General features: G+C 43.0%; 3 protein-coding genes across 8 annotated transcripts in view; 2 read left to right on the forward strand and 1 right to left on the reverse strand.

The window, feature by feature from the left end:
• The window catches only part of CRLF3 (cytokine receptor like factor 3), a 46,452-nt gene extending 46,199 nt beyond the window's left edge, over positions 1–253 (reverse strand). Inside the window, exon 1 of the mRNA XM_066263292.1 lies at positions 60–253. Coding sequence (XP_066119389.1) covers positions 60–176 — 117 coding nt within the window. The 5' untranslated portion in view covers positions 177–253. The remainder of the gene's footprint in view (positions 1–59) is intronic.
• Positions 254–7,175: 6,922 nt separating this feature from the next.
• ADAP2 (ArfGAP with dual PH domains 2) overlaps positions 7,176–18,899 on the forward strand; it is a 123,011-nt gene continuing 111,287 nt past the window's right edge. For 5 of the 6 annotated variants that reach the window (XM_066263293.1, XM_066263294.1, XM_066263295.1 and 2 more), the window contains exon 1: positions 7,288–7,292. The gene's annotated coding sequence lies outside the window, so the exon portion shown is untranslated. Of the gene's footprint in view, positions 7,293–18,899 lie in introns of all 6 variants that reach the window. The other variant, XM_066263298.1, reaches the window with a different exon arrangement.
• Positions 7,300–18,899, forward strand: part of ATAD5 (ATPase family AAA domain containing 5) — a 57,987-nt gene continuing 46,387 nt past the window's right edge. Inside the window, exons 1-4 of the mRNA XM_066263288.1 lie at positions 7,300–7,493; positions 11,884–13,787; positions 15,440–15,548; positions 18,279–18,443. Of these exons, the coding sequence (XP_066119385.1) occupies positions 7,425–7,493; positions 11,884–13,787; positions 15,440–15,548; positions 18,279–18,443 (2,247 nt within the window). The 5' untranslated portion in view covers positions 7,300–7,424. The remainder of the gene's footprint in view (positions 7,494–11,883; positions 13,788–15,439; positions 15,549–18,278; positions 18,444–18,899) is intronic.

Raw genomic sequence — 18,899 nt, forward strand, 5'->3', positions numbered from 1 at the left:
CCGGGCACCGCGCGGGCTCCCCCGGGCCCACAGCGCCCCTGCGGGCGCGGCCCTCCGACCTGCCTCCGCGCCTCCCTCAGCCCCTGCAGCCTCTGGCCCAGCTCCCGACGGTAGCTCTGCGCTGCCTCCACATTCTCGCGGGCCTCCTGCAGCAACAGCTCGGGCTCCAGCTCCATCGCTCCTAGATCCGGCCGCTCGGCCCGCGGCTCCGGGCGCGGTTCCCAACTGTCCCGGGCGCCGCCGAGCGGCCCGGCGTGGCCAAGCGCAGGCGGAAGCGCCGCCCCGTCCCACCCCAGGGCGGCTTTGATTGACAGCCGCCTACCGACGCATCGCGCAACCAGCGTCTGGATCCCTGCGCCGCCCGCAGCTCAGGCCCACCCGGGTTCCTCTCTGTTCACGTGCAGCTCCTGTCCCCGGGCGACTCCTTAGGACTCGCGTGGAGGCCGGGAAAGGTTAACAACTATACCTTACGAAATGCTTCCCACACCTTATCTCATCTGGCCTCCTTGTATCTCTGTTTCTGAGAGGAGAAAACCGAAGGACAGAGGGCAATCAACGCTGACAAGCAGCAGGAATATCAACCCAGCTGACTTTTTAAATTGTCATTGTCCTACCTCCACACTGAAAGAGAATCCCAGCAGCAGCAGGTATTTTAGGAGGTTGCTTGGAACCAGACACCATAGGCCCTACCACCCAGAAGCTCGTAGTTCAATTAGGAAACCAAGACAGGCCTTAAGCGTGGACCAATGATTAGTGCAGCCGTCCAAGGCACAAGTTCAAGACAAGTGTTTGCAAAAGTTTCCTCCAAGAGCCAGCAAGAGCCATAAGGTCTCTATTATGACATTGTATGTAAATAGACGTGACCTGGCCCTGGCCAGTTGGCTCAGTGGTAGAGCGTCGGCCTGGCGTGCGGGAGTCCCGGGTTTGATTCCCGGCCAGGGCACACAGGAGAAGCGCCCATCTGCTTCTCCACCCCTCCCCCTCTCCTTCCTCTCTGTCTCTCTATTCCCCTACTGCAGCCAAGGCTCCAGTGGAGCAAAGTTGGCCCCCACGCTGAGGATGGCTCCATGGCCTCTGCCTCAGGCGCTAGAAGGGCTCTGGTCGCGACAGAGCAATGCCCCAGATAGGCAGAGCATTGCCCCCTGGTGGGTGTGCCAGGTGGATCCCGTTCGCGCATGCGGGAGTCTGTCTGATTGCCTCCCCATTTCCAACTTCAGAAAAAAAAAAAATAGACGTGACCTTACGCATACAAAATGTTATGGCCTAACCAGGAGTGGTGCAGTGTATAGAGCAGGGGTCCCAAACTAAAGCCAGGCCCGCAGGCCGCATGCAGCCCCCTGAGGCCATTTATCCGGCCCCAGGCCCCACTTCCGGAAGGGGCACCTCTTTAATTGGTGGTCAGTGAAAGGAGCACATTGACCATCTCATAAGCCAGAAGCAGGCCCATAGTTACCATTGAAATACTGGTCAGTTTGTTGATTTAAAGTTACTTGTTCTTTATTTTAAATATTGTATTTGTTCCCGTTTCGTTTTTTTACTTTAAAATATGTGCAGTGTGCATAGGGATTTGTTCATAGGTTTTTTTATAGTCCGACCCTCCAATGGTCTGAGGGACAGTGAACTAGCCCCCTTTGTAAAAAGTTTAGGGACCCTTGGGATAGAGCATTGACCCTAGACCCTGAGGATCCAGGTTCAAAACCCAAGCAGCAGGCTCATCAGCTTGAGCACGGGGTCACTGGCTTGAGCCCAAAGGTTGGTGCCTTGAGCAAGTGGTCATTGGCTCAGCTGGAGTCCCCCAATTAAGGTACCTATGAGAAAGCAATCGCCTGACCAGGCAGTGGCGCAGTGGATAGACTGGGACATGGAAGACCGGGATGCGAAAGACCCAGGTTCCAGACCCCAAGGTCGCCAGCTTGAGCCCAAGGTCGCTGGCTGGAGCAAGGAGTCACTTGGTCTGCTGTAGCCCCCTGGTCAGGACACATATGAGAAAACAATCAATGAACAATGAACAACTAAGGTGCCTCAACGAAAAATTGATGCTTCTCATCTCTCTCCATTCCTGTTTGTCTATCCCAATGTCTGGAAAAAAAAAATCAATGAACAACTAGGACACAACAATAAAGTTGATGCTTCTCATCTCTCTCCTGTCTGTCACTGTCTCACTCACTTAAAAGAATAAAAACTTTGTGGATGCAAATTTGAATTTCATATAATTTTCACATGTCACAGAATATTCCTCACAAATTTTGTCAACTATTTATTTAGAAAAAGCAAAAACAGGAGGTATGTCAGATTTGGGCAATAGTTTGCTGACTTCTGGCCAGGGACGTTATAGCTGAAAGTTGCCTCAGCCAGAGAACAGAGACAGGATGTCACTTAGTCAAAGTTACACAAGGAATCTGTATTAGAAATTAAATCCCAGTGTTTCTGGCCAAACTAAAGCTCTTTCTATGACACTGTTTTGGGCTAAGTAAATGACACTTGGAACTAGAAAACTTGAAAAAAGAGAAGCCCTTCTGGAGAAAATGGAAAGTTAACTTTATCCTGAAGATAAGGTAGCTAGACATTTAGTAAATACTGTATTGGCCAATGAATCCCTCTTATTGGTTTGGTTTTTTTTTTTTTTTTAATGTTTATTGTGTTGATTTTAGAGAAAGAGGAAGGGAGAGACAGGAACATTGATCTGTTCCTGTATGTGACCTGACTAGGATGGAACCAGTAACCTCTGCACTTCAGGATGACACTATAACCAACTGAGCTATCCAGCCAGGGCCCCTTTATTTATTTTTTTAAGATTTTTTTTTATTTCACTTGACCTCTGGTGGTGCAGTGGATAAAGCCTCGACGTGGAATGCTGAGGTCACCAATTTGAAACCCTGGGCTTGCCTGGTCAAGACACATATGGATCAGCAAGGTGGCAAGATATAAAATGAATACTCAGAAATCAGAGGCATTTTTATACACTAACAATGAACTGTCAGAGAAATTAAACCTGACCAGGCGGTGGTGCAGTGGATAGAGCGTCGGACTGGGATGCGGAAGAACCAGGTTCGAGACCCTGAGGTTGTCAGCTTGAGCGCGGGCTCATCTGGTTTGAGCAAAAGCTCACCAACTTGGACCCAAGGTCGCTGGCTCGAGTAAGGGATATGAGAAAGCAATCAATGAACAGCTAAGGTGTTGCAACAAAAAACTGATGATTGATGCTTCTCATCTCTCCCCATTGCTGTCTGTCTGTCCCTATCTATCCCTCTCTCTGACTCTCTGTCTCTGTCAAAAAAAAAAAAAAAAGAGAGAGAGAAATTAAGGAAGCAATCCCTTTCACCATTGCAACCAAAAAAATAAAGTACTTAGGAATAAATTTAACCAGGGAGATTAAAGACTTATACTCGGAAAATTATAAAACATTGATAAAAGAAATCAGGGAAGATACAAACAAGGGGAAGCATATACCGTGCTCGTGGTTAGGAAGAATAAACATTAAAATGTCTATATTACCAAAAGCAATTTATAAATTCAATGCAACACCAATTAAAATACCAATGACTTACTTCAAAGATATAGAACACATTTTCCAAAAATTTATATGGAACCAAAAAAGAACACGAATAGCCTCAGCAATCTTAAAAAAGAAGAATAAAGTGGGAGGTATCACACTTCCAGATATCAAGTTATACTACAAGGCCATTGTACTCAAAACAACTTGGTACTGGCATAAGAACAGGCATATAGATCAATGGAACAGAACAGAGAACCCAGAAATAAACCCACACTTTTATGGACAACTGATATTTGACAAAGGAGGTAAGAGCATACAATGGAATAAAGACAGCCTCTTCAATAAATGGTGTTGGGAAAATTGGACAACTACCTGCAAAAAAATGAAACTAGACCACCAACTTACACCATTCACAAAAATAAACTCAAAATGGATAAAAGACTTAAATGTAAGCAGTAAAACCATAAGCATCTTAGAAGAAAACATAGGCAGTAAGCTCTCTGACATCTCTCACAGCAATATATTTGCCAACTTATCTCCACGGGCAAGTGAAATAAAAGACAGGATAAACAAATGGGACTATATCAAACTAAAAAGCTTTTGCACAGCTAAAGACAATAAGAACAGAATAAAAATACAAACTACACAATGGGAGAACATATTTGACAATACGTCTGATAAGGAGTTAATAACCAAAATTTATAAAGAACTTGTAAAACTCAATACCAGGAAGACAAACAATCCAATCAAAAAATGGGCGAAAGAAATGAATAGACACTTCTACAAAGAGGACATACAGATGGCCAATAGGCATATGAGAAAATGCTCAACATCGCTAATCATTAGAGAAATGCAAATTAAAACCACAATGAGATATAACCTCAGACCAGACAGAATGGCGCTCATTAACAAAACAACACAGACTAAGTGCTGGCGAGGATGTGGAGAAAAGGGAACCCTCCTGCACTGCTGGTGGGAATGCAGATGGGTGCAGCCACTGTGGAAAACAGTATGGAGATTCCTCAAAAAATTAAAAATTGAACTGCCTTTTGACCCAGCTATCCCACTTTTAGGAATATACCTCAAGAACACCATGGCACTGTTTCAAAAAAAGAAATGCACCCCCATGTTTATGGCAGCATTGTTCACAATAGCGAAGATCTGGAAACAGCCCAAGTATCCATCAGTGGACGAGTGGATTAAAAAGTTTTGGTACATATATATTATGGAATACTACTCAGCCATAAGACATAACATCGGATCATTTACAACAATATGGATGGACCTTGATAACATTATACTGAGAGAAATAAGTAAATCAGAAAAAAATAAGAACTATATGATTCCATACATAGGTGGGACATAAAAATGAGACTCGGAGACATGGACAGGAGTGTGGTGGTTGCCGGGTGGGGGGAGGAGAGGGAGGGGGTTGGGGGAGGGGAGGTGCACGGAGAAAACCGGTTGGAGGGAGATGGAGGACAGTTTGACTTTGGGTGATGGGAATGCAGCATGGTCGGGTGTCAAGGTGGCCTGGAGATGTTCTCTCTGAACATATGTACCCTGGTTTGTTGATGTCACCCCATTAAAATTAATTTAAAAAATCAATTAAAAAAAAGACACAGGCCCTGGCTGGTTGGCTCAGTGGTAGAGCGTCGGCCTGGCGTGCAGAAGTCCCGGGTTCGTCTGACCTGTAGTGGCGCAGTGGATAAAGCGTCGACCTGGAAATGCTGAGGTCGCCGGTTCAAAACCCTGGGCTTGCCTGGTCAAGGCACATATGGGAGTTGATGCTTCCAGCTCCTCCCCCTTCTTTCTCTCTGTCTCTCTCTTTCTCTCTCTCTCTCTCCTCTCTAAAAATGAATAAATAAAATAAAAAAAATAAAAAAATAAAAAAATAAAAAATAAATAAAATTTAAAAAAAAAAAAAAAAAAAAAAAAAAAGAAGTCCCGGGTTCGATTCCCGGCCAGGGCACACAGGAGAGGCGCCCATCTGCTTCTCCACCCCTCCCCCTCTCCTTCCTCTCCTTCCTCTCTGTCTCTCTCTTCCCCTCCCGCAGCCGAGGATCCATTGGAGCAAAGATGGCCCGGGCGCTGGGGATGGCTCCTTGGCCTCTGCCCCAGGTGCTAGAGTGGCTCTAGTAGCAACAGAGCGAAGCCCCGGAGGGGCAGAGCATCGCCCCCTGGTGGGCGTGCCGGGTGGATCCCAGTCGGGCGCATGCGGGAGTCTGTCTCTCCCCGTTTCCAACTTCAGAAAAATACAAAAAAAAAAAAAGAAAAAAGAAAGAAAGAATTACATCAATAGTTAATATCAGTTTGCATAATCTGACCTAACAAGGTGGCTTCCTGTTGTTATTTGATTTCTTTTTGCCTGTCTTGTTTCAGCTCTTACATACTGTGCAGTTAAAACTATGCACTGAGGCAAAATAAACATACTTTATGTAATTGTAAATCTAATGTAAAAAAGGTAGAAGCTAAATATAATAAGATCCATGAAAACAATGCAAATGAAATACAAAATTATCATCACTACAAAGAAGTGGGTACCTTGCGACACAAGAAAACAGGGAAGAACAGCTGAGTTGATGAAACTGGGCTCCTAGCTGGTTGAGAGGAGAAATTGACAGGAAGAAATGCCTCCTTAATTCAACTAGGGGTAAAAAGTTGAAATGTCGAACTGAATGGGAGTATCTGGAGGTAAAACATTTGCCAAAATAACATTTTTAGCCATGTGGGAGGAATTGCAATATATTTTTATTTCGTTTTTTGTATATATATTTTTTGACAGAGATAGAGTCAAACAGGGTCAAACAGGGAAGAGAGAGAGACGAAAAGCATCAATTCTTTGTTGCATCACTTTTAGTTGTTCATTGATTGCTTTCTCATATGTGCCTTGACCAGGGGGCTACAGCAGAGCAAGTAACCCCTTGCTCGAGCCAGCGACCTAGGGCCCAAGCTGGAGAGCCTTGCTCATACCAGATGAGCTAGCGACCTCGAGGGTTTTTTTTAATTCATTTTGGGAAGAGGGGGAGAGTCAGAGAGAGAGGAGAGACAGAGAGAGAGAAGGGGGGGAGGAGCTGGAAGCATTAACTCCCATATGTGCCTTGACCAGGCAAGCCCAGGGTTTCAAACCAGCGACATCAGCATTTCCAGGTCGATGCTTTATCCACTGCGCCACCACAGGTCAGGCGACCTCGAGGTTTTGAACCTCGGTCCTCCGCGTTTCAGTCCGAGGCTTCATCCACTGCACCACTGCCTGGTCAGGCCGTTTTCTGCATTTTTTTTTCAAACTTCCACTTTTAAATAGAGGCCAGCCTGAAGCCTCAAAAGTCTAAGGTTTTAATTTTGTCGCTAATGGATGTTAGTCAAATCAGGTCCTCCTCAGTGATACTGGGCTTGAAAAGTCTGAATGTATAAAAACCCCGCTTTGTTTAAATTCTACGGTACAAAATTCCGGCTCCTGCAGGTTCGCCAAAGATGTATTTTGGCCCTCTGGTTTTACCGTCCGCGCAGCCTCCAGAAACAATCCTAAGCTCCGCCCCCTGCGCCCCGGAGGGCGCGAAAACCCAATTGACAAGAAGTCCCTCCGAAGCCCGCGGGTCCGATCTGAGTTCGGCTTGCTTTCCCGGCCTGGGTCCCAGTCCCGATCGCTTAGCCTGAAGTGCCCGACTCGGAGGCTCCCTTCGCTCACCGGCCGCGACCTTGGGTCCTGATTGCCCGCGCTTTTTCACCATCTCTTCCCGCGTTCTACTCGGCTGAGCTGGGCCCAGCCTCCGCGACCGATCCGGGCGAGTGGGCGCTGGGGAGTCCGAGACGGGACCCACGTCGCAGCGCCTAATTCCTGCAAGAGCCGGCCGCCTCCATGGCCTCCAGGCATGCTAGGCCGGGCCGTACAAGGTCCTAAGAGCCAGGATTCCGGGAAGCAGGGAGCATGGTGGGGGTCCTGGCCATGGCGGCGGCGGCAGCTGCTCCCCCTCCTGTGAAGGACTACGAGATTGAGGTGAGCCTGAGTATCTCCCTCCGTCTGTTGGGGCTGGGTAAAAGGTGATCACAACTTTGGATTTTTGAGGAGGAAAGAGAGACATGGTGAGGCCCCCAGTTGTGACATTGTGTGGAACAGCTGCTGGAGTTTGTCGTTTCCTAGTTGTGATAGGTCCTGACAAACACTGGTATTATGTATGAGATGTTTGTGGGGCCAGGTAAGTTAGGACTTTAGGTAACTCGACCAGTTCCCAGATCTTGAAATGTTGGAACTTGATGTTTTGAACTTGTGAAGTGTCATGAGGATCCGAGTGTTAATTCTCGGTTCGTGATTATAGAACTTTAGCGTTGAAAAGGATCTTTACGTCTAACTTGTCCATCCATCTCCTTGTTCTAGGAATGCCACTTAGAATGTCACTACAAGAATCAAATAAAGTGTTTTTAAAAATCGGTTTTCCGTGGCTCTCCAGCTTAATATACTGCAGTTAGGAATCCCAGCATGGCATTCATTCTGTTATTCTCGTGTGTCATAAGTGAAATGCACTAAGTTTCAGTGAAATTCACTAACCTGTCCTTAAAAAGATTATAATGCCTTTAGGTTAGTGGAGTACCACCTTGAAGTAGACTGCTGCTATATTTTTACACCTTTTCATCTCAAGCTAGCATTTGAACTTAGATTTGCCTGACTCTATCTAGAGTCTATGGCATTGTGCCTTTGATACCATCTCAGAGTAATAATAATGATAATAAAATCCATCAACATTTTCTTCTAATACACTTACCATTTAATTTTATCATAAAATTTTAATCTGTCTAGAATTTATTTTGCCTCATGTCTATCCACCTGGTGAGAAATTTGTCCCAATGCCATTTAACTACTTTTTTGTTCACTAACTTGAATGCTGTTGTTATCATATAACAAGTTCTTTTTTTATATATATATTTTTTAATTTTTTTTTATAACAAGTTCTTAAATATACATTTATGGCTTTTTCTGTTCCATTTCATTAAGTTGCTGACCGTCATCTATTGGTACTATGCTTTTAATCATGGTAGCTTTATAATGCTTTAATTTTATAGAGCCTGACCAGGCAGTGGTGCAGTGGATAGAGCATCGGACTGGGATGCAGAAGACCCAGGTTCGAGACCCTGAGGTCCCCAGCTTGAGTGCAGACTCATCTGGTTTGAGCAAAGCTCACCAGCTTGGACCCAAGGTCGCTGGCTCGAGCAAGGGGTTACTCAGTCTGCTGAAGTCCCGTGGTCAAGGCACATATGAGAAAGCAATCAATGAACAACTAAGGTGTCGCAACGAAAAACTAATGATTGATGCTTCTCATCTCTCTCCGTTCCTGTCTGTCTGTCCCTATCTATCCCTCTCTCGACTCTGTCGCTGTCTCTGTAAAAAAAATAAAAAAATAAAAAATTTTATAGAAATATAACATACCCATTTGCTACTTATCCTTTTAAAAATTTCCCTGTTATTCTGGCAAATTTATTTTAACAAATGAACTGAGGGAAAATAAAATCAAAGAGAAAACTGATGGAGATATATATATATATATATATACACACACACACACACACACACACACATACATAGGAGTTATTTCAAAATGAATATGAAGCAATAAAATATCCCCAATTTTTATGAGATATATATATATATGTATATATTTGTTTTGAGAGAGAAAAACAGGAAGGGAGAGAAATGAGAAGCATCAACTTGTAGTTGTATCACTTTAGTTGGTTTAGTTGTTTATTGATTACCTCTCATACACGTGCCTTGATGGGTTGGGAGGGGTTACTCAGGCTGAGCTAGTGACCCCTTGCCTAAGCCAGCAACCTTTGCACTTAAGCCATCCCATGCTCAAGCCAGGGACCCCACAATCAAGTCTGATGAACCTGCACTCAAGCCAGCAACCTCAGGGTTTTGAACCTGGGACCTCAGTGTGTGCTCTATTCACTGCACTGCCACAGGTCATGCTGATGGAGCTGTTTGTAAACAATAAACTTTTGCTATTATGTAAGTTACTAATTTATAACAACAAAAATATAACTTTTTAGCATTATAATCATCTTGATACTATGGAGGGTAATAAATAATGTAGGAAACAGGCAATAACTGTTTTAATAGCAAATTGAAACACTGGAAAGTTTTATTCATGGTGTTCTTCACCATAATTTTTACTTGATTAGTAAATTTTAGGATCCTAGGTTTATTCACTATGTACCTGTTTATTAGAAATAGAAATTTTGTTTATTTTTAACTAAAAAAGTAAAAATGGAACAGAATGAATATTTGTAGAGTTCTTACCACACATCAGCCTTGACATATTATGTAGCATGTTCATTACAAATTCTGTGAGGGGAGTGGTGCTATTCAAAGCTTATAGAATAAACATATAACAATAGAAATTTGGTACCACATATTTGTACTTAAATATATTGGCCTTGGAACTTTTTTTTTTAATTTTATTTATTTATTATTATTATTTTTTACAGAGACAGAGAGTGATTCAGAGAGAGGGATAGATAGGGACAGACAGACAGGAACAGAGAGAGATGAGAAGCATCAATCATTAGTTTTTCATTGCGCGTTGCAACACCTTAGTTCATTGATTGCTTTCTCATATGTGCCTTGACTGCGGGCCTTCAGCAGACCGAGTAACCCCTTGCTGGAGCCAGCGACCTTAGGTTCAAGCTGGTGAGTTTTTGCTCAAACCAGATAAGACCTCGCTCAAACTGGAGACCTCGCTCAAACTGGCGACCTTGGGGTCTCGAACCCGGGTCCTCCGCATCCCAGTCTGACACTCTATCCACTGCGCCACCGCCTGGTCAGGTGGTCTTGGAACTTTTTATTGAAGTATAACATACTGCTCACAAAAATTAGGGGATATTTTATTGCTTCATATTCATTTTGAAATATTCCCTATTTTTGTGAGCAGTATATATACATATACAGTGTGTCTGTAAAGTCATGGTGCACTTTTGACCGGTCATAGGAAAGCAACAAAAGACGATAGAAATGTGAAATCTGCACCAGATAAAAGGAAAACCCTCCCAGTTTCTATAGGATGATGTGGCAGCATATGTGCATGGGCAGGTGATGATGTAACAACGTGTATACAGCGGAGCAGCCCACGGCCATGCCAGTTGAAATGTGAACGGTACAGAGGAAAGTTCAGTGTGTTCTGTGACTCGCTAAATTAGAATCCGTGGCCCTGGCCGGTTGGCTCAGCGGTAGAGCGTCGGCCTGGCGTGCGGGGGACCGGGGTTCGATTCCCAGCCAGGGCACACAGGAGAAGCGCCCACTTGCTTCTCCACCCCCCCTCCTTCCTCTCTGTCTCTCTCATCCCCTCCCGCAGCCAAGGCTCCATTGGAGCAAAGATGGCCCGGGCGCTGGGGATGGCTCTGTGGCCTCTGCCCCAGGCGCTAGAGTGGCTCTGGTCGCAAAAGAGCGACGCCCCGGAGGGGCAGAGCATCGCCCCTGGTGGGCGTGCCGGGTGGATCCCGGTTGGGCGCATGCGGGAGTCTGTCTGACTGTCTCTCCCCGTTTCCAGGTTCAGAAAAATACAAAAAAAAAAAAAAAAATCGAATCCGTGACCAAAGTGCAACGTGAATATCGGCGCGTTTATCACGAAGCGCCACCACATAGGAATAACATTACTCGGTGGGATAAACAGTTGGAGGAAACCGGCCGTTTGGTGGGGAAACCCTGTTCTGATAGGCCATCAGTCAGTGACGAGTCTGTAGAGGCTGTACAGGATAGCTACCTAAGGAGCCCTAAAAAAATCTGTGTGTGAGCCCACATCAAATGCACTGAATAGGTATGAAACTAGGAGAGTTTTCCTTTTATTTGGTGCAGATTTCACATTTCTATCATCTTTTGTTGCTTTCCTGTGACCGGTCAAAAGTGCACCATGACTTTACAGAACCGCTGTAGTAAAGGTATAACTTGATATGATGTTGAGATTTGTATTAGGTTTAACTTTAAAGCTCTTTATCTTCCTGACTGACCAGGCAGTGGCTCAGTGGATAGAGCATCAGGCTGGGATGCAGAGGACCCAGGTTCGAAACTCCAAGGTCACTGGTTTTAGCGCGGGGTCGCTGGATTGCGTGTGGGATCATAGACATGACCCCGTGGTCACTGGCTTCAGCAAGGGATCACTTGTTCTGCTATAGCCCCCTAGTCAAGGCACATATGAGAAAGCAATCAGTGAGCAACTAAGGAGCCACAAGGAAGAATTGATGCTTCTCATCTCTCTCCCTACCTGGTTTCCTGTCCCTATCACCTAAGGGAGCCTTCCTTTTTTATCTAATTACGTAAAATATTACATCCATGTTTAAAATGTATGTTTTGTATAATTTTGCATGAAATAAACTTTTTTTTCCTTCTTTTAAATTGATAGGCTTGCAAAAAGCGAAGGAAAGATGATGACAGATCTTCCTGTGAAACAATTACAAAATATTTATTACCAATAGGGAAGACTGGAGATAGGGTTCTCTCTCCTCCAAAATCCAGTAATATTCTGAATTATTTTAGAAGGACTTTACCCACAAACGAGAAGACTCAGTCAGCAAAAGAGTGCAAGATCAAGTCATCTGCACCACTGCCTGCTGATACTGGCAAAGACTGTCAAATACCTTTGGAAATGTTCTCAAATACAAATTTTAGGAAGAGAAGAAAGAGAGTTCATTTGTCTCATCAACGAAATAATATCAAAACTGAAAATGAGTCTCCAATTGAAATTAATAGTAGTGATAGCAAAGAAGACTCTAGTTTAAATAATGATATTTTGGAGAGTAGTACTTCTGTTTCATTCTGCAAGAAACACGTAGAAATAATTGCAGAAAGTATTCAAGATACCAAACACCAGTCAAGCACTATGAGCTCCCAAAAAAATTATAAGAAAGGAAATCCTAACCAAGGGACCACAAAACCTGATTGTAAAAATTTGAGGAAAAGGAAGTGCCAAGAGGTAATAGATCTATCTGAAAGTTTACCCTTGGCAGAGAAGCTGAATTTCCTTAAAAACGATGGTAAAGATAGTAAACAGGTAATGCTTTCCCTGGTTAATGAAATTGAGAGTACTGCAAATAATACAACTGAAACAGCCCAGTTAAAGGATAGCACAGTAACTGTTTCATATGAGGAATTTTTAAAAAGTCACAAGAGAAATGAACTGGAACAGATAGCAGACTCCACAATGTCAATTTGTATTCCTTCTAAAACTTTGGAAGATCAAATCCAAAGTGGTTATATAAGTGATACAGAAACCTGTGAAATTTCCCAACAAGTGCAGTTTAAGACAGTCACTGTTCTTGCACAAGTTCACCCTATTCCTCCCAAAAAGATAGGGAAAATACCTTCAATTTTCTTGAAACAGAAACAGTTAGAAATGGAAAATAGTCTGTCTGATCCTGAGAATGAACAGACAATTCAGAAAAGAAAATCTAACGTTGTTATACAGGAAGAAGAACTAGAATTGGCAGTATTGGAAGCTGGAAGTTCTGAAGCTGTGAAACCAAAATGTACTCTAGAAGAAAGACAACAATTCATGAAAGCATTTAGACAACCAGTGTCAGATGCACTTAAAAATGGGGTAAAAAAGTCTTCTGATAAGCAGAAAGAGCTCAATGAAAAATCTTTAAATGAGGAAAGAAGAGATAGTAATTCCCAAAAGATCATGGAAAATCCTAATATCCAAATGGTTTCAAATAATGACAGGTCACAGTCTCACACTATTAAAGAAAGTCTTCCTAAGGAGAAATGTAAAAAGCTGAAGAAAAAGGAAAAGAAAATGTTGGGTACTGGTGTTACTCCAGGTGAAAATGGAGAGGGAAATAGCCAAAAGAAAGAAACAACTTTTCCCTTTAAAGATAAACAACATAAAAACAAGCTAAGAATGAATTTAAGACAAAAGAAAACAGAAGTTTTCAAAAGTAACCCATTATTTAACAGTGAAAGTTTTGTTTGTGAAGATAAAACAAATGATGACCCTCTAAAGATTTTTTCTCTATGTAACAATAAGTCTTTAAGAAAAACTAGCACACCAGTTAAGGATAAGGATATACATTCTAAAGCTGAAACTGAAGACAGCTTCATAAATGTTTCTACACCCAAATCAACCAGGAGATCTACAAGAGGTAGCAGGATGCCAACTCCAATAATCATTAGAGGTACAGATTCTGAAGATACACAAGATAGTCCAATAAGGGCTTCTACTCCAAAAGCAGCCAACTTAGCAGAAAAGAATACCTTATATACAGCGGAATTAATAACAGTATCTTCTGATTCAGAGAGTCCTATTAGGTAAGGTAACGTTTTGTTTCTGTTCTATATATTTTAGAACGTTTTAAGTATTCTATATATATTATAAGCTGGGTAGACATATACTTTAAGCATTAAAGAGCATTATTTTCTCTATTTTATTTATTCATTTTTAGAGAGGAGAGAGAGAGGGACATAGAGAGAGAGAGAGAGAAGGGGGGAGGAGCTGGAAGCATCAACTCCCATATGTGCCTTGACCAGGGAAGCCCAGGGTTTCGAACCGGTGACATCAGCAATTCCAGGTTGACGTTTTATCCACTGCGCCACCACAGGTCAGGCTAAAGAGTATTATTTTCTAGAACCTTGATAGCAAACCTTTTTATAAAAACCGCCCATTTTTGCAGTGCTGGTCAACCTGGTGGTGGTGGTGGGGGGGGGTTGTTCCAGCTTTCATGATGGGTGGTAGCTGAGCAACCAAAAAGTGCCACGATTGGCCCACCATGAAAGCTGGAACGCCCACTAGTGGGCGGGAGGGACCAGGTTGACCAACAGTGCAAAAGCGGTGGTTTTTATAAAAAAAAAAGTTCACCATCACGGTTCTAGAACATAGCTGATTTATAAGACAAAACAGGGTTTCAAAAATTCTGCTAATTTTCCATATTTAATAAAGTTAGCATGATTTCAGAAGAATTCTAGACTTATTTTAGATAAGTTCTAAACTTTTAGCCTGGCCTGTGGTGGCGCAGTGGCTAGATCATCAACCTGAAATGCTGAAGTCACTGATTCAAAACTCTGGGCTTGCCTGGTCCAGGCTCATATGACAAGCAACCAGTGAACAACTAAAGTGAAGCAAGTAGGAGTTGATACTTATTGCTCCCCCACCTCATTAAAATCAATAAATGAAATTTTTTTAAAAAAAGAAGAGTTCTAAACTCTTATAACAGTTACTAGGTGAAATAGTCTTCAAACATGAATTGTATGCATTTAATAAACAAGATTAAAAATAAATTATAAAACTATTTCTTGGGTAAACTGGACCATATACTACTGCATACTGGATCTGGCTAATATAAGAGTGATCTTAGGGGCTAATTTTTTTTTTTTTTTTGTATTTTTCTGAAGCTGGAAACGGGGAGAGACAGTCAGACTCCCGCATGCGCCCGACAGGGATCCACCCAGCACGCCCACCAGGGGGCGACGCTCTGCCCACCAGGGGGCATCGCTCTGTTGCGACCAGAGCCACTCTAGCACCTGGGGCAGAGGCCAAGGAGCCATCCCCAGCGCCCGGGCCATCTTTGCTCCAATGGAGCCTCGGCTCCGGGAGGGGAAGAGAGAGAGAGAGGAAGGAGGGGGGGTGGAGAAGCAAATGGGCGCTTCTCCTATGTGCCCTGGCCGGGAATCGAACCCGGGTCCCCCGCACGCCAGGCCAACGCTCTATCGCTGAGCCAGCCGGCCAGGGCCCAGGGGCTCACTTTTGTAAAGCTTATGATTTCTAAAATAAGCAATTTATATTGTGATTCCACATTGAGTTTGGCTTACTTTGAATTAATAATTTGAAACTAATGGGTGTTTTTGTTTTTTTCTGATTTAGAACTGTTTAGAATTTAGAGCCCTAGTTGGTTCTTTTCTGTATTTAATTGAAATTCTTACACATTATAATCATGAAAATGTTTCTGAATCTTTTTTTTTTTCAGAATGAAATTCACCAGAATTAGTACACCCAAAAAATCTAAGAAGAAATTTAAGAAAAAATCCAAGAAATCTGAAGCAACTGATAGAGATTTTACCTCTCAAACTAGAAAGGTAATTAAAATATTCGGGAGTCCTTTAAGTGATAATTCTATTTTCTTTTTTTTCTTTTTTCTTTTTTTTTTTTACAGAGACAGAGAGTCAGAGGGAGGGACAGCCAGGGACAGACAGACAGGAACGGAGAGATGAGAAGCATCAGTCATTAGTTTTTTGTTGCACGTTTTGACACTTTAGCTGTTCATTGCTTGCTTTCTCATATGTGCCTTGACTGTGGGGCTATAGCTGACCGAGTAACCTTCTGCCTGAGCCAGCGACCCTGGGTCCAAGCTTGTGAGCCTTGCTCAAACCAGATGAGCTCGCGCTCAAGCTGGCAACCTCTGGGTCTCGAACCTGGGTCCTCCATCCACTGCGCCACCGCCTGGTCAGGCAAATTCTATTTTCTTAAAAACAACAATAACAACTACTATTAGAAGTAATGTGCTATAAGAATATTTGCATATTTTATATATTGGTTGTGTTAACTATAACCCTATGTTATTTTTAACTACTATTTCTATAGTTACTGTATTAAGACATCAGGATATCTTTCTGTGAGAGGAAAGCAATTGATAGAGTCTAATTTACTTTTATTGTTTTGTTAGTGAGAGATACATTCCAATTGTTTTTCTAAAGCTACTTTTAGGTCATCATTGTTTGGTTTATATCTGTAGATTAGAAGCTAAAAAGCAGCATCTCTCAACCCTTGTATTATTTACATTCTGGGCTAGATAATTTGTTGGGATTATCCTGTGCATTATAGAATGTTTAGCAGTAACGCTAACCTTTACCCATAAGATGCCAGTAGCATCCCCTCTCCCCTATTTTTGACTCCAGACATTGCCAGATATCCCTGGAGGGGGAAAAAATCACCCTCAGTTGAAAACCACTGCTTAAAAGGGAAAGGTAATATAGTATGTAAGAATAGTTTAGTTGCTTTTGCAAAATACTCTGCTTGCTGCTTGTCCCTATAGAGAATTGGATTCTCTCCAGGGTCAATGTGTGTCTTAAAAAAGCCACCAAGGTGATTCTGATATAATCCTTGGGTGAAAACTGCTATAGGAAGTTAGTATGTCTTCTTTTATTTAACAGTTATTTTTTGGACTTCTTCTTTTATTTAACAGTTATTTTTTGGACTGCTTATCACTTTTTTTTTTTTTTTTTTTTTTTTTAGAGGAGAGTAGGCAGAGACACAAACTCCCAGTTGTGCCCCAACCAGGATCCACATGGCAAGCCCACTAGGGGGCAATGCCCTGCCCACCTGGGGCTGCTGCTCTGTTGCTCAGCAACCGAGCCATTTGTTTTTTCAGCATCTGAGATGGAGGCTACTGAACCATCCTCAGCTCCAGAGGCCTAGGCACTGGAACCAGTTGAGTCATGGCTGTGGGAGGGACAGAGAGAGAGAGAAGGGGAGGGAGAGGGGTGGAGAAGCAGATGGTCACTTCTCCTGTGTGCCCTGAGCAGGAATTGAACCTGGGATGTCCACACACTGGGCTGATGCTCTACCACTGAGCCAACCAGCCAGGGCCTGTGTGTGTGTGTGTGTGTGTGTGTGTGTGTGTGTGTATATATATACACATATTTCTTTTTTTTTTTTTTTTTTTTTTTACAGAGACAGAGAGAGTCAGAGAGAGGGATAGACAGGGACAGACAGACAGGAACGAAGAGATGAGAAGCATCAATCATTAGTTTTTCGTTGCGCATTGCAACCCCTGAGTTGTTCATTGATTGCTTTCTCATATGTGCCTTGACCGTGGGCCTTCAGCAGACCGAGTAACTCTTTGCTTGAGCCAGCGACCTTGGGCTTAAGCTGGTGGGCTTTTGCTCATAAACCAGATGAGCCCGCGCTCAAGCTGGCAACCTCGGGGTCTTGAACCTGGGTCTTCCGCATCCCAGTTCGATGCTCTATCCACTGCGCCACCACCTGGTCAGGCCACATATTTCTTTTAAATACATATAACTCTCATTTTGGTTCACTTTTATTTTTTTTACTATTTATTCATTTTTAGAGAGGAGAGGGAGAGACAGAGAGAGAGAGAGAGAGGAGAGACAGAGAGAGAAAAGGGGGGGGAGGAGCTGGAAGCATCAACTCCCATATGTGCCTTGACCAGGCAAACCCAGGGTTTCGAACCGGCGACCTCAGCATTTCCAGGTCGATGCTTTATCCACTGCGCCACCACAGGTCAGGCAAAATAGGCTTTTTTTAAAGAGCATTTTTAGATTCATAGCAGAAATGAGCTAAAGGTACCGAGATTTCTCATATATCCCCTGTACTCACATGTGCACAGCCTCCCCATTATTAATACCAGAGTAGTACATTTGTTATGTTTGATGAATCTATGTTGGTATCTTATTACCTAGAGTGTACATATTTTATTTAAAAATGTCTTGTATAATAAATATGTATTTTCCGATGGCTTTAGGCGACCCCTGTGTTTTGGTCGTTCGACCCCTGCCGGGGTCGCGACCCATAGGTTGAGAACCGCTGGTGTATAGCTTACTACGTTAGGTTCATTCACTCTTGGTGTGTTCTGGTATATTCTGTGGTTTTGAACAACTGTATAATGACATGTATCCACTGTTATAGTATTATACAGAGTATTTCCATTGCCTTATAACTCTTCTGTGCTCTGCCTATTCATCTCACCCCCACCTTTTTACTATCTCCATAGTTTTGCTTTTTCTATTTTTTCTATTATTAAATATGTTTACCAGTGATCTAAATTAATATATCAAATTTTTGTTTAGGCAGGCAATACTTCAAAAAATGTATCAAAAGCAAAACAATTGGTTGAAAAAGCAAAAGCTTTACACATTAGTAGGTCAAAAGCTGCTGAAGAACTAGTGACACCCTTAAGGCGTTCATCTAGGCATCAGAGTCTTCCTGAAAAGAACAAAATCTCAGACACAGAAGTAAGTATTACAAATGTTTATTGCTGTAAATTCTGTCCTATTATTTTGTTTAGACTGGGAGAAGGAAACCATTATAAAGTTAAAAGGTAGAATTGTAAGGTAGCCTTGAAGTGGTAGGAGGAATGTCATTTTCTTTTTTATTTTTGTGTCAGTCCGAGAGAAGAACAGATAGGGACAGACAGACAGGAAGGGAGAGAGAAGAGAAGCATTGATTCTTTGTTGTGGCTCCTTAGTTGTTCATTGATTGCTTTCTCATATTTGCCTTGACGGGGCGGGGGGCTTCAGCAGACCGAGTGACCTCTTGCTCAAGCCAGCAACCTTGGGCTTCAAGCCAGTGACCTTTGGGCTCAAGCCAGATGAACCTGCACTCAAGCTGGTGACCTTGGGGTTTCGAAGCTGGGTCCTCCACGTCCCAGTTCGACGCTCTATCCACTGTGCGACTGCCTGGTCAGGCAG

Source organism: Saccopteryx bilineata, chromosome 2 (assembly GCF_036850765.1).
Source record: "Saccopteryx bilineata isolate mSacBil1 chromosome 2, mSacBil1_pri_phased_curated, whole genome shotgun sequence".
NCBI lineage: Eukaryota > Metazoa > Chordata > Mammalia > Chiroptera > Emballonuridae > Saccopteryx > Saccopteryx bilineata.